Source organism: Uloborus diversus, chromosome 10, assembly GCF_026930045.1.
Source record: "Uloborus diversus isolate 005 chromosome 10, Udiv.v.3.1, whole genome shotgun sequence".
NCBI classification, from domain to species: domain Eukaryota; kingdom Metazoa; phylum Arthropoda; class Arachnida; order Araneae; family Uloboridae; genus Uloborus; species Uloborus diversus.
In genome coordinates this window covers 124,746,181-124,761,794 of record NC_072740.1, presented here as the reverse complement: position 1 = coordinate 124,761,794, position 15,614 = coordinate 124,746,181, and the positions used below count along the sequence as shown (strand labels likewise).

At 33.8% G+C, this 15,614-nt stretch overlaps 1 protein-coding gene across 1 annotated transcript in view; it reads right to left on the bottom strand.

The window, feature by feature from the left end:
• LOC129231835 (prolyl endopeptidase-like) overlaps positions 1-15,614 on the bottom strand; it is a 100,068-nt gene that overhangs the window by 22,448 nt on the left and 62,006 nt on the right. Inside the window, exons 10-14 of the mRNA XM_054866215.1 lie at positions 15,023-15,127; positions 12,803-12,880; positions 12,605-12,718; positions 10,548-10,696; positions 3,092-3,208 (exon numbers count right to left, since the gene is read on the bottom strand). Of these exons, the coding sequence (XP_054722190.1) occupies positions 3,092-3,208; positions 10,548-10,696; positions 12,605-12,718; positions 12,803-12,880; positions 15,023-15,127 (563 nt within the window). The remainder of the gene's footprint in view (positions 1-3,091; positions 3,209-10,547; positions 10,697-12,604; positions 12,719-12,802; positions 12,881-15,022; positions 15,128-15,614) is intronic.

Below are 15,614 nucleotides of genomic sequence, written 5' to 3'. Positions count from 1 at the left end.
CTTAGTTATATGTTCAATTAAAAAATAAAACAAATCAGTTGGTTATTAAACAGTCTCGTTGTTTTTCTTTCTTTTTTTTTTCTTTCTCTTTTTTTTTTTTTTTTTGACTGTTGTTTTCTGTCTTCCATCATACAGCAGTCGGGAAAGGAGAAGCATAACTACACCCTGCACAGATTGTACTTAGTACGATCCAAAAGTTCGAGGGACAAGCTGTACTATCAAATCTTACCCAGAATAGTTCACATTACCGAAGCACATCCACCTTCAAAAGGTCACCTTGAGGGACTATGTATTTCTGCCAGCGTTCATATAACATTTAGAAACACTCCTGGAAGCCACTTTTTCGCTACCTTCTGTGATGCAGTTTTATCTTCTCCTGACGGAAGAAAGCGGTGCCCATGCAAATGTTTTTTTGCTGAGAACAGGTAAAAGTCACACGGAGCTAAGTCCGACGAAACGTTACGTTATTTTTTTGTCGTATCAGAGTATTGACCAATCGAACAGTGCATCCTCAACATGAAAGTCGACTTCTTCCCCACGATGAAGTTAAAGCAGCAGCGCAAGAGGCCTTACAGAAGGTTGCGACAAATGTGTTCCAGGAGTCGTTCTAAAAGCTATACGAACGTTGGCATAAGTGCATAGTCGTTCAAGGTGACTATTTTGTAGATATGTGTACTTCAGTAATGTGAACTATTCAGGGTAAGGTTTTATACAACTTGTCCTTGAACTCTTAGATCATACTACGTGCGTATGAGTTTTCAACTTACTATTTCATAACGTTTTTGAGTGACGCAAGTTTTCGCGCATTAAGACATCACAAAAGAATTTGCGATAATTAACTAAGGAAGTGTTCAAAATGTATATTTTGGTCATCTATATTTTCTTAGGTACATATGCATGTACACATGTGCCGAAAAAACTTGAAGTTTAAATTGGGTAATCGTAAAATAGAAATTTAGGTCGAAATCCGATTTTTTTTTTTTTTTTTTTTTTGTGATTACAATTTCTTATTCGGAGCAAGGAGGCGAAGTGAAAAGAATTAATGATCCTTTAAATCCCTGACAATCTTATCAATTTATTTCTGTTAGATTTTCTTTTTTTCTTTTTTTTTTTTTTGCCATCGGCCTATGGCATCGGCCATCGGCCATCGGCAATCGGCCATTTGGAGGAAAACAATCGGCAATCGGCCATCGGCCATCTTTGAACAATCGGCCAACAATCGGCATCGGCCCATCGGCCAAAAAATGCCATCGGTCGAGCCCTAATACAAGGTACCATAATTTTTCTTGATCACATTACATTTAAACATTATTTTGTCATAAAAGCACAATTATTTATGTCGTCCAGAAAAAAAGGTTATTTTTCCAATTTAGAAAAAATTTATAGCCCCCCAAACCAGGGGTGATTGTGAGTTCATCAAAAAATACCTGAAAGTTTTAAAGCGAGAACGGGGGGGGGGAATCTTTGGCCCCTATTACTTAAGTGCACACCTTTGCCATAGTATTAAATAGTTCTGAGTCAAAATATTGTGTGTACATTTGGTTAAATTTCTAATGGGTTACAAAGTTACTTTTGAGCTGGTGTTATATTATCTTGATATTTATTTGTCCATCTTAAGGGATAGGTGTCCATCTTAAGGCTCTTGCAGGCATATTTGATGAGTATTATATAATTTAAAAAGATTGTGGAGGTAGGGAGATAAAAGCATAACAAAAAAAAAAACACATAATTCCGGTATTTTCGGACATAAAAATACCGGAAATACGTCCGAAAATACCGGAAATTCGGTAAAATACCGGAACACAATCACCCCTACCCCAAACAATAGCCAGCTGCTACTCAATAAAGTTTTAGATAACTAGATATAGCTAATTGTAGCCTAATCTGGTACTTTTCACTTAATCTGGCAACACTAACAATTCCTCTTTAATGGACGTTGCACCAACGCTCGTTATCTATTGGCATAAAATATTATTACATTTATTCTCGGCCCACAGACGATAGTTTAAAGAAAATATTTTAAAGTTGCAAATTGTAGTTACCTACTTTTGGCCCAGTCTGGTAACGTATAATTCAACTAGTCGAAGTGGGACACTTCATTTGACGTTTTCCTCACGCCATAATTAATGACAGTTTTTTAAATCCACTGCAGATTGCTTGTGGCAATGTATCAATACGAAATTGTTGAGTTTTCACATGGTGACTTGAATTAAATTAAATTCCACTCGATTAAGATCGCATGTACCATGGAGAGAATACTAAATTTCATGGCATGAGGCCTAGATCAGGTCACGTGTGGGGTTTTTTTCTTCCCCACTATGATAGCGGGAATTTGTGGCATGTCATTTGTGTGATGTGCTGGTCACACTGTTTTTAAGTTTTGGAATTGAAAGTCCTAGTAATGAAATGAGATCAGGTGAAAATGTGCTTATTTTGTGTCCGGCAAATTGATATTGCGAGGGAAAGGAATTTTAGACGTTTCTTTGGATAACTTATGGACTCACCTCATGCGAATTATCTAACCCAACAAGTATTGTGTTCCTGGAGTTTGATTTGGCCAACTAAAGTGCGCCTTGGATTACCGACTAGGGACTACCTAGTGTTATCATCTGTATACTAGTGACTTTTTGATTCTTAGAACTAATGGAACTTTTTTGTTGTGATATTTTTGGGGGTCGTTTTAACGGGGATGTTTGTTACACTTTTTTGTTGGTTTAGTTTGTCAAATAGAATAATTGGTTACTTAAACTAAAATTCTAATTATGCCAACATTATCGAGTTTACTGTACGTCATTTTCGCTGACAATTCCAGGTTTTTCCGGAGCGTATGAATCCTGTCTTTTTACATGAAATTTCCTTACAAACTTTGAAAAGTTAAAAGAAGTGCACTACAATGCAAACCAGTGTCTAGTCATGCATAATTGGTTTCTGCATATCAAAAGCAATGCAGAACATTTATTCTTGCAATCTGATAAATATATTTCTGCTCCTGAATTACTAGGTTATATTTCACATATCTTGTAAAAGAAACCCAATAGAATTCACTTATTGATCAGAGTTAAACATTAAAGTCAGAAATTTCACTACTTACTTAGAAGGTGAGGTGTACTTGTTATCAATTAAATATTCTGCAGCTGCATGGAAATCATCAAAAACATTTTGTTTGTTCAACAGCTTGCCAGCATTATGCCACCTTTCACCATACTCTCTGTGAACAGAAGAGAAATTCTGGTTATATATACAGGGATGAGAGTGGTCAGAGAGCAAAAAGGAGGAAATCAAAAAAAATTTCATAAAAGGGATGATAGCCAAAAAAATTTCATGAAAAGGATATCCGAAACCGCATCAAAATAGAACCTGGAAGCCATGATATTCAAAAATTCAACAAGAAATTGCTAAATAACCAGTTTTACAAGGAGACTTTGCGGTTTCAGAAATTCAGATCGGGATGAAATTCAGCAGATTAGTAGTGACACTTGAGAGTATGGACACAGTAAAGTAATAAAGCGCACTAGCGAGAATATTCCGAGAAAACAGCCTCTAAAGTTTTACGTGCAGCCTATATATACTAGTAAAGATTACTCACCAGCAACAGCTCGGTGGCTGTGTGGTCAGCGAGCTGCATTCCCGTGCTGTTGATCTGGGTTCGATACCACTCGAAGAGTTTTTTAAATATAAATTTATAAAACCACTGTTACAGCTAATTGAAATTTGAATTGAAGATAATACTTTATTTATAAATAGGTAATGTATTTTTAATCAAGAAAATAGAGAAATTCAATCAATTATAAATTATAATTTGAATTACCAAGGCAACAAAATTAGTGTAAGACTTGTTAATTTGTGTAAAAAATTTAAAAATATAGTTTTTATTTACCAATTACTTATATACATACACCAGAATGATAATTATCATAAAAACACGGAAAACAAAATTTGTTTTGACATCTTGCACAATGTATAAAGGGAGATTGTATACAGGAGAAACCTTTTTGTAAAAGATTCATAGAAAAACATACCTTATTAACATTCATGAAAATTTCTCTCATCAGAAAGTTTGGAAGCATACCAAATCATTTTATTAAAAATTAGTAATGACAGTTGATGATGGGCTATTAATTGTACTTTTATCATCCTCACGGGAAGGGGAAGCTGCTGTACCCATGGACAAAACTTACTTTTCAATTTTTGCTGGTCTCTGGGAATGGATAATTGATCGGTAAAAAATTTTCTGGCAGAATCTACAACTTATCTAATTTGGCAATTTTTGTCAGGTGAAAATCTCAAAGCTTTCAACTTCAAAACATTTTCTTAAAGTCAATCTTTTTTGTTCGTGGGTACAACACCCTGTTCACCCCGCAGACAGAGGCCTTTGTACCAATGGACAAATAAAAAATAACATATAAATAGGTCTGAGGAACTTAATTATACTCAATACATTTTCATAAGCCATTTCATATTGAAATACTTCTAACATCTGTTGAAAATAACATTAAACAAAATATCCAACAGAAATTAAACTTTAAAAATTAACCAAATTTTTTTTCTTTTTTTAAATTTTCCTTGATTTTTAACATTCAGTGAACTCTTTAAAAAATTATTACTCTTAAAAGAGTTAATGATGTTATAAATAATTAACATGTTTTTAAAAAAAATATTAACAAGATTCACGATAGTTCTCTATGTACCTACATAATAACTTCAATTTATATGCAAATTGAATCCTTTAACAAAATTAACCCACTACAAAAAACTCAATTTAGATTTAGTGATGTAAAATACCCGGGAATTTATTTTTAGGTGTTCCCAGGGAATGATGAGGTTTGAAATAAATAACCAGGGTATTTATTTCAAAAATTTATATTCAACTAAAATACTTTTCTGTATGCATTCCGCTATGTATATATATAACCATTAACCAACCATATACAAAACAATAAATTTTTGCTCAAAAATTGTATTTTGATCACATGTTTAAAGAATTATTGTGTGAAACAACTTAGCAATCTAATATGACATTCACATTAAATGTGTTGGATATGTCTAATCAATGCTGCTTGCCAAATTCCAGGTATAAAAAGCCATTCTACAAAAAGTAAAAAGCTTAACTCGCTACAAAAAAAAAAAAAAAAGCAAGCATCAATTTTTTAAGGTCCTAGTCTTTTATAACCCAGTAATATGTCCCTGCATGACATCAAAATGTAGCAAAATATCGCTCAATTTATTATTACTATTTATTTACCTATATCTTTTGCAGAAATTTCCTCCAAATCTAGTTCAAGTATTCAGGCGTATTCTGCATCTCATACATATATATATATATATATATATACATATGTGTGTGTGTGTGTGTGTACACACACAATACACAGAAACATTTAAAATTCAAAAATAGAATGAAACAAACCAAAGATGTTCTGAAGAATGGATCTTGCGAACTAAGTGGCTGGTCCACCCCCTGATAACGTATCAGTCCTTAGTTCGCTTATTTCATTTTAATATTTTGACTTTCTCTTTTTATTGTACTTCAAACATATGTATTGAGTGTGAGAAAAAAATAGACGTTACAGCTGTTTGACAATGTTTTAATTTAAAGAACAAAACTATTTAATACTAAAACTAAATGCAATACAACATAAATTTTAGCATAAAAATACTTCATCATCCTTTTTCAGTAAAATGTGTTTGAAGATGTTTAAAAATGTTTTAAATTAATTCTAAAGAAAAGAAACTGCTGAGGTTTGTTCCAAAAGGATAAAGAACTGCTAATGAGAAAGAAAAGTTCAAGATAGCAGCACTTGCAGTAGGAAGGAATTTTGATACTGTCTCAAATGTTTTAAAAAGTTTATGCGAGCAAACATCTCTATACAGCAATCACCTCTTTCACGACCAATTTTGTAAGGCACAGATTTTCCTCCCAATACACTCAATGATAAAAAACCTCTGGGAGAGACCATCGAAACCCCTCCTAACAACCAGAAAATGTCAAAATTTAGCAGTTTTTTTAAATGCTAAATTTTTTACAAAAAGTAATCTGCACTTTGAAAATAATTGTTCAACGCTTTGTTTGACAGCGAAAAATTCCAATATATGTTAAAGATGTAAAAAGATTGAAAACTGAATGAACAGATGGGTACTGCAAATGATATAAAAAGAAAGAATCATTCATTATAAATCATGTGCATTTCAAACCAATAGCAACGTACTCATGCTCTAAAATATTATTTAATGTTTGGAAAATTGGCATTTCAAAAGGCAGACCAAATAAATATCGATTTCTGTCCTTTTGGAGACATGTTGAATGTTTGGTGATATTGTTAGCCTTATAAACAACCTTTGTTTACATCATTAACTTCAAAATCCTTTTTGAAAGGAATATAAATTAGAGAAAAGCGTGACTAAGCACCAGGAAATGTTGAAGCAGAAGATTTGGAAGAAAACAAAGAGTAATTGTGAGAGGAAATCATTTTAAATGGAATGATGTTTCAAAGAAAGGTTCCATAAGTTTTACGCCCTCTTTTGTTTATTATTTTATTGAATGACATTCATAAAAATATTTCTGTAAACATGAATTGTTTTGCTGACAATGTCAAATTTATTGGAATTGTAGAAAATGAAGGAAAAGTAAAACAGCTTCAAAAGGATTTAGATCATATTACTAAGTGAGCGGATAGGTGGGGTATGGCAGTTAATGTTGGAAAATGTCAAGTGCTACACTTAGGTCATGAAAATAAACAAACAAGTTATTATATACAGGGTTTGCTCATCAGTCAGGCAGAAAATGTTCTTGATCTGGGTGTCTTAATAATTCAGGATTTCAAGTTTAGTGGACAGTGCAGCATTGCAAGTAACAAAGTCAACAGAATGCTTGAGTTTATCAATAGATCTATATCAATTATATCTAAGAAAACTCTTCTGCCTTCATGAAGGAGTTTGTTAACACCTCATTTGGAGAATGCTGTTCTGTTTTGGTCTCTTTATCTCCACAATTTTGGTCTCCTTATGTGTATAATTCTCAGGAAAGATGTTTCTTTATTAGAAAGGGTTCAAAGAAGGACTACCAGACTAGTAAGGGAACTTTTAGATTTAGATTATGATACCAGACTTAAAAGGCTTAACACACTTTTGGACAATTGCTAAGGACGGATTCCAATGGGCTGAGTAGCGCATAAAAAAGCAAGTGTAATTCAATGCCAAGTGAAATAAACCAATGTCAGAACTCCAGAACATTGCAATGACGATAATTCATTGTGCTCTGAAATCTAGAAGGCGTTGAAAAGAGTTCAAAGTATGAAACGGTCATTTTGGGCTAAATACGTAAAAGTGAATAAATGTAATTACCCACCCCCAGAGTGTGTTAAGAAAAAAAAAAAAATAAACCGATTTAATTGCTTGCATTAATTTTTAGTAAATGGTTGTTTTGTTTTGCTGAAGGTACTAAGACTTATCTCAAGAGACTTTTATTCGAGAGAAAAATTATAAGGGCTATCTAAAAATACTACTCCAAAGGAGAAAAGAATCGACACATGAAAAATGTTGCAAAGTTAAATATGCAGTAAACTCCTGATTATCCGCGTAATAGGGTGGCAAGGTAACTGTGGGTAAGTAAATTAGGTAAAAACTATTCTAGAGCTCAGTTGCTTAAAAGGATCAATAACAATTGCATAGAATTAAACAATAGCTAAAACAATATTATATGTAAAAAACACCGGGAAAAGTTAAGAAACATCACTCATTATTACAAACATATTATACACATACCCGAGTAAATCATGCAAGCAGATAACTCTAACATATCAAGTTAGATTACACAAAAAATGCACCCAAGAAGGGAGAGGAATTTTTCAAAGACTGGTTTGGTCACTCGTTTACGCATGTCTAAAGCACTTAATTGTGTAGATCTAAATATCAGGTATCAACTAGTGAGGTATTGGTGAACAAGAGTGGATGACATTGGAGGAGAGGGGAAGAAAGAAATAGGAATGTCTAAAATAGATTGTGTACTAGTTAAGTCATTATGTGCATTTATCTACATTCAGTTAATCATCGGTGAAAAAAAGTTTTTGAAAGTGTGAAAGGCTGCAGATAATCCGCCTGGTGGATAATCGGGAGTTTACTGTATGCATAAAGAAAAGTTCAAAAAATAACATTACTTCAACCATCAATTTGTACTAAAGTATTTACATTTTTTTAAAAAAATCAAACTACATTTAATAATAATAAAATTTTTGTTAAATCAAAAATCAATAATTTAAAGAGTATGTTTTTAAGTGTGTTATGTTACCATTAGTTTTAAAGAACAAAATAACTGAAAAAAAAAAATTTCATTAAAAAATGGGGTGATGGCATCAAACATAAAATTAGGACATAATTCTGTTTTTCTTTAAGAAATAAAACAAAAGCATCAGGAAGCTTTTTCTTTTTCATTGGAGAGAGTTAAGGGGAGGTTGTAGAGGAATCATATACTAACACGTTTGTTCATGTGTTACATTTTTGTCTTTCAAAAGATATAGAAGTTCTTTTTATTATTGCAAACATGTGGCTGGAGAGAGGGGGCAGGGGATTTTCTTACTCATGTCCATTGCATTCTACTTTCCGCTGATTAATCGGCAAAATTTGGCCTTTTATAAATAATTGGCAAACTGGCTGATTAATCAGCACTATTATCATAAAATACAGATAGATTAAAATCATACAAATTTGAGTGAAAACCAGCGACAAGCTCTGGAAATAAATAGCTCAGATTGCCATTGAGGCTTAGGTAGCGTCAAGAAGGGCATTGGCTTTTTGCTCTAATGGGTAGTGTACTCAGTCAATTTAGTGTGCAGCTTTCAAAATATACTGCTCGACATTGAAAATGAAACACCAAGGAGGAGTGGTCAGAAAGTGATGAAATTTGGAAAAAAGACAGAGACAGCAAGGAATAATAAAAGATCTTAATTTCAAAATGATAGGCAAAATAAAGAGCAAGAACGGCGTCGGCGCAGTAGGATGTAGGACCACCGCGGACAGCGATACACGAAGAAACACCTCTAGGCATAGAGTCAATAAGGGTGCGGATGGTGTCCAGAGGGATGGCTCTCCGTTCCCTTTCAACCATTTGCCACAGTTCGTCTTCTGAACGAGGCAGGGAGAGTCTGCAAATGGTGTCCAATCATTCTACACATTTTCGATTGGTGACAGGTCAGGAGAGTATGGTGGCTAGGGAAGCATCTGTATGCCTTGGAGAGCATGTTGGCAGATGCGAGCACTGTGTGGTCAGGCATTATCCTGCTAAAAAACTGCATTAGGTAGTCCTTGAAGGTAAGGGATTGCCACCGGCCGCAGCACATTATCCAAGTATCGTTGGGCCGTCATAGTGCCCTGAATATGAACTAGAGGTGATATGGAATTGTACGCAATTGCGCCACAAACCATTATGCCACGTTGTCGTGTGTTGGGACGTTCCAGTTACTGCTGGATTAGATCCGTTTCCATGTCAACGCCACACACGTATGCGGCGACTATCACTGGATAAACAGAAGCGGGATTCATCTGAGAACACGACATTTCGCCATTCTGTCATCCACGTCGCTCTAGTCCGGCACCATACTAAACGTTGCTGTCTATGTTGTGGGGTCAATGGCAGTCTTCTTAGTGGACGCCGTGATTGCAGACCACGTGCGACCAAAAGACGGGAAATGGTTCTGGTTGACACAAGAACATTCACGGTATCCTGCACCTGCTGCAGAATTGAGGAACAAGTGACTTGTGGGTCTGCTACAGCTTGTCGGTGGATGCGTTGATCCACGTGTTCTGATGTCACTCTGGCTGCCCCTGCACCCCTCAATCTTGCCAAATTTCGCTGTTCTAACAATTTTTGGCACAGCCGATGCACCGTGCTTGCATCCATGTGGGTATCAGCTGTGATTTCACGTACGGACCAACCTCCCCTTCTCAGTCCGATCACCAAACCCCTCGTAAAAATCGTCTATCTGCTGGAAGTGCCTTCGTTGACGTCGGCCCGGCACTCTCTCGTGGTACACGTATCCTCCAAGACAAAAACAAAGTATTTTCCAGTCAGAAATAACGACCTGAATATTGCCCATTCTGCAAGTTCCTTCCCTTATATCTTACTTCACGTGCGTCGGAGAGCTGCGCATTTCAACTCATTTACATAACTCAGTGATGTACGTCTACTCTAAAATTTGCATAAATTTTTGAACACTCCTTGGTGTTGCATTTTCAATGTCGAGCAGTGTAGTTACTGAACTTCAAAAACACAATAACACTTTAATGTAGTTGATGTATATGTTTGAAGGACAAGTGTAGGAGTTGAATGCTCCCCAACACAAGTTTTTCTTTTCAATTGACGATCCAATAGAACAGAAGAAAATTAAACTCAAACAGAAGAAAATGTCATTAACAACAAATTCATTGAGTAGTTTTTACATATAATTTTTATACTCATACTTTCTGAAAAGAGCCCAGGATGTAATATGGTTCCCTGTTGACCAGTACTGCAATAATTGACAGTCAAAATAAATGAATAAAAATTTATTTCATACCCTCCACCTCTGAGATTAGGAAGTGCAACAACTCCCTTAAAGTAATTCATGAATACTGTTCTGGAAATGCTGAACTGTGGCTGCATGCTAATATTGAATCCTCCATAGCCATAAAGAAAGGCTGGAGCAGAGCCATCTTTCACAATGTCCTTAAAAAGAGAGAGATGGCAAAACTAAAATTATAATGATAGTCTGGGCTATAACACATGCACGTAGTTATGTTTTATCCATGTTAAATATCATTGTTTTCAATAACAAATTAAGTGTTTTTTATCATTTATTTTACCAAAGAAACAAGTTCCCAGTTGAATGCTTACGCATCTTGTTATTCAAATGATAATGCAACTGTACATGCATACATGACTATCTATTTCTAACATTACAATGGCACCCATCTTCTTACAAGAAATGTCGATTATTAAAAAAAAATATTTAAATTTTTACAATTTCTATTTTTAAACATGATTTTTTAAAATTGATTATTCAGGTCAATTTTTTTTTCATGTATATTAAAAATGTTTCAGATAGAAATTAAATTTAAGGGCTAGCATTAAAGAAACTCAATTTAAATACTTTTGAGGAAAATTAACAGTTGAAAGTAAAGAAAAGTAAGTGCCACAAGAATTGTTGAATAAAATGAGTATAAAGTTCAAATCATGTGGAATGTTTTATTGAAAAGTTTTTTAATCATCTTTCAAGCATCTCTTTGCTTCTCAGAGCTTCATTTTTTTTTTCAACCACTGCACAAAATACTATATTCCACCTATTCTTTAGCACTGGGATCACTGTGAAACAACTGCGTGTTTCCAGTGAAGGAGCCTCTTAAGAGGCTTAGTGAAAACTGGAAATTTAAAGCAATGTTTACAGTCAGAAAATTTTTAAATAATACTACATTTGAAAACTTCATGTCATGTCACTCTTATTCCTAAACAAAAGGTAAATATAAAGTTCAAAACTAGCAATACTCAAATTAACTATAATATATCTGGATTACATTAATGGACTTCAAAGTAAATATAGTTGTTGTAATCTGTAACTAAAGATTGATACTACAGAGGGCTAAATAGCACCGTTGTTGCTGCCACTGAAATAAAAACTCATTTTTTGACACTTCCAGTACAATTATTAAAATCTTTTTCACAGTTTATTGAGTAACTTAATACTTTTTGTGTTCCAGGAACAGAATTTTCTTTTCCTTAATTTGTAGTATCTTTAAGTTTTTTAGTTAAGCCTATTTATGCCACAATTGTATAAATTTTTTGCGGTTTTCAGGTTAAAAGCTTTTTTATGTTTCGTCAGCTCAGTTAATTTTACTAGACACAACTGCCGACTTTTTTCCATCCCTGCTTGAGTAATACTGCCGTGCTAAGTGCAAAAGTCGTATCTGCAGCCCAGTTGAAAACGAGAAAATGCCATTCAAAGTTTGTGCCTCAGATGCAACACTATCAGAATGTTTTAAAAAATAATTCCCATTGACAAATGACCATAAAGCATTGCATTTAGGTGAAATGTGACGAAGAACCACCAGGTGACGTTTACTCAATTTTGATAAAAAGTGCAGATACAACTTTTGTGCTTTGTATGGCAGAATAGAACTCCTAGATTTTTAAAAAAGTATTGCATCCTAAATATTCCCAATACTTGTTAGATAAATTTTCTTAAACTCTTATAAACCTTATTTTTCATAAGCTTGGCAAAAATTAATGCTGATTTTATCAAGTTGAAATATTTGAATGGGCATGACAAGAAAGATGGATGTGCAGATCCTCAATAGAAGACGCAATCTAGAGCAGATGGGATTACAATATGCTTAAAAAATAGGAACTGAAACATTCTAGTGACAGAAAAGCTAAAATGCATATTTTACACCTAATGCACAGAAGTTGGAAAGTATGTCTTAGTGATGTCAATATGATACAAGCAAAAACAAAAATTCATTTAAAACTTCTCATTTCAGACAGATATTTTACATTTGCTGATTTAAGAGCTGTTACACTTGTATTGAAAAATATGCTAAAAACAGTAGAAGGCAATACATGAAATATTTAGAGTTATACCTTTCTATGAACTATATACATTGGAATTTTTGTCCCATCCTTGCTAGAATAAAATACTTGAGTTGTTTGAAACTGGGAAGCATCAAAACCAGGAACTTCAGTTTTTTTGAAAACCTATGACATAAATCAAAAATTGGGAAAATTGGTAGAATGATTTTAGTATCACAAACATTGATTAAAAAAAAAAAAAAAACTTACTTCCGGGTTCATACTACATTGCAGATCACAAAAATATGTTATTCCAGGAGTCAAAAATGATACAAATTTGTAAAATATCTGGGAAATAAAAAAACAATTGTTTTTAAAACAATACTGGTTTAACATTAGTACAGTATAGTCTCTGCTTAATGTGATCACTTTGGGACACAATAATTCTGATAACAGTAACTGTTTGATAGCAATAAACAAATCACAAAATTAAAGACATTTGCATTATTTAACCATACATACCCAAGTTTTATATAAAAATAAATAAACTTACTTTTATTTATACATATGTACAGTACATTTCAATTAAAGTACTAAAATTATGCATACTTTTATAGAAAAAAGTTATCTAGGGTCCAACAAGGTGAGCCCATTGAAGCCAGAGGCGACGACGGTTAAGGGAATCCTGTTCTTTGCATGCAGGGTCTGGTGCAGCATATGCCGACAAACAGTGAAAGCAGCGTGACACTTGTAGACATTCTCCAATGTTGCCAACGCACAAGAGGACACTGTACAATCCGTCTAAGCTAGGTAGGAGAGATGTCGATTGTCCTGTGACACAGTTTGGTTGCATCCGCTGGTGCCAGCCCTTTGGCTAATTTCATTATCCTCCCTCCATCTTTTTCAAATATGCTTCACAGTTGAGGCATTACGCCCCATGTGGGTATTGATTTCTCTATGCAAAACTTTACCCTCACGCATGCTGATCACGCGGCCCCGTTCAAACACTGTTACTTGTTCACATGACGCTCTGCATTTTGGGAGAGGCATATTGAGTACTCGAGAAACAGCTACCATTAGCAGAAGATCATAAACTGATTTTGATGAACCTTTACAGTTCTTTACATACAGCATCTATGTCACAGTTCAGAGGGGATTTCTCGGTCCACACATATGCAATGTCTCTGCAATTCTAATCATTTGCATCGCTTATCATGCTATACATTTCCTGTGAATTTTGGCGAGATTCAAAAAATCGAAAGATCCTTATTTTAACTGAAGATCCAAGTGAGCTTATTCCTCCAGGAAATTATTCAACTCTTGCAGAATTTTTTTTTCAATGAAAAAACAAAAAATATAATAAAGGATGCAGCTGCTGAAATATCCCCCCCCCCCCGAATAACATATCAATCATTTCTGATTCATCTTAGTAGTATTTAACCCATTTATATTAGTTTTAAACATTGGTAGTTTGCCTATGAGATTTAAAAATTTTCCTATAGAAAAATTATGCTGATTAGTTCACATCAAAAACGTAAGCAAAATGTGCACTGAATGTTTACTCTTTGTAAATATTTACAACTGTAAGGATATAGAAAAGTGTCATGAACAAAATTAAATGTAGAGTGATGTTTCAAAAAGGATTCTAACAACCACCATTCGTACTGTGGATATATTCCTTGCAGTTTAACATTAAGCAAATAAGGGTAGTAACCAGAAGGGCTGAAATACTATTCATGAATCTTATCCTTTTAAAATCAATTATATCGAGGGAAATTAAATCAGTACTTATGGACTCGTTGCATAACAAACTCATTCTAAAGTTTTCAAACATTTTAAACTTCTGAGTTATCAGAGGAAAATAAAATGAAACCTGAGGCTGGTAGCAACTGAAATTAATTTTGCAGAAATTGTAGAAATACCCTGAATGGTAAATGAATTTTTAAATTTCACACAAAAAGCATTATTTACCAAATTCATGCAACATTTTTTGGGGTTTAAATTTACAAAAAATTTATTTGAATGATTTTTTTAAAGTTATTGTTTTCAATTTCATAGAAAAATAATTTAACGTCTCTCCTCATTATACACAATGCCAATCTTTGCAAGTAAAACTTATTTATGAGAAAAGTTGGATGTCTACAACATTTGGAAAAGTATATTTTCAAAAGTATATTAAACATGCTATTTCATTTGGTAAACTTTGTTTTAGGCAGCATAACAATGCACATTTCTAAATGCCATGTCCCTCTCCCTCCTATCTTTTAGGTTTTTAAGCCCCTTGTAAGCTTGGAAAAAAATAAAGCTATATTTTTATTCGCTTAAATAAACTTGATTTAGTATAGTAAACTAAGTGGGGGGAAAAAAAACATTTTTCATAACCAAGCTAAAGAAAATAGAAAAATATGCTAAGAATACCATGTTTTGTCACATAAAAACACATTCAAGTTTTCATTGAATTGCAATATTGAATAAAAATTTTAAACTAACCTCACTTTGACTTCTTTTACCAGAAACTCCAGCTATTGTTCCAAGTTCCAAAGGAAAATGTTTAAGTAGGTCACCAGTATTTAAACTATATAAACCAAGAACATTCTACAATAATAAATATAAAATAAGAAACAAAAAGGAAAATTTTTAAAACTAAAATACAACAATAGGCTTTAATACAATCATGATTCATTATTAGGCAAAAATACATAAAATTTTTAGTTTTATAGTAGGGGAATGTGGGGCAAAGTGAAACAGTTTGCAGCACCACCTTCCAAGAACAGTTGAACTAATTTCTTAAATTTTTAGCAGACTCCACTCCAGGCAAAAAAAAAAGAAAAAAAGAAAAAGAAAAAAAGAATTAAAAAAAAAAGCGAGCTTTAAACATCAAGAAAGATATTGTCATAAATCGCTCAGTAAGCGAGCGCCTGGCTGGCGAAACGGCTAGAGCGCTGGACTGGGAATCAGAAGATTGAGAGTTCGAGCTTCAGGTGTGACTTTCTCGTTATGGATCACTGTCGCTATACCAAAGATTCAGTCGATCGCCAGGTCAACAAAACGAGGAAAACTAAGTAGTGCAACCTTCCTTGGG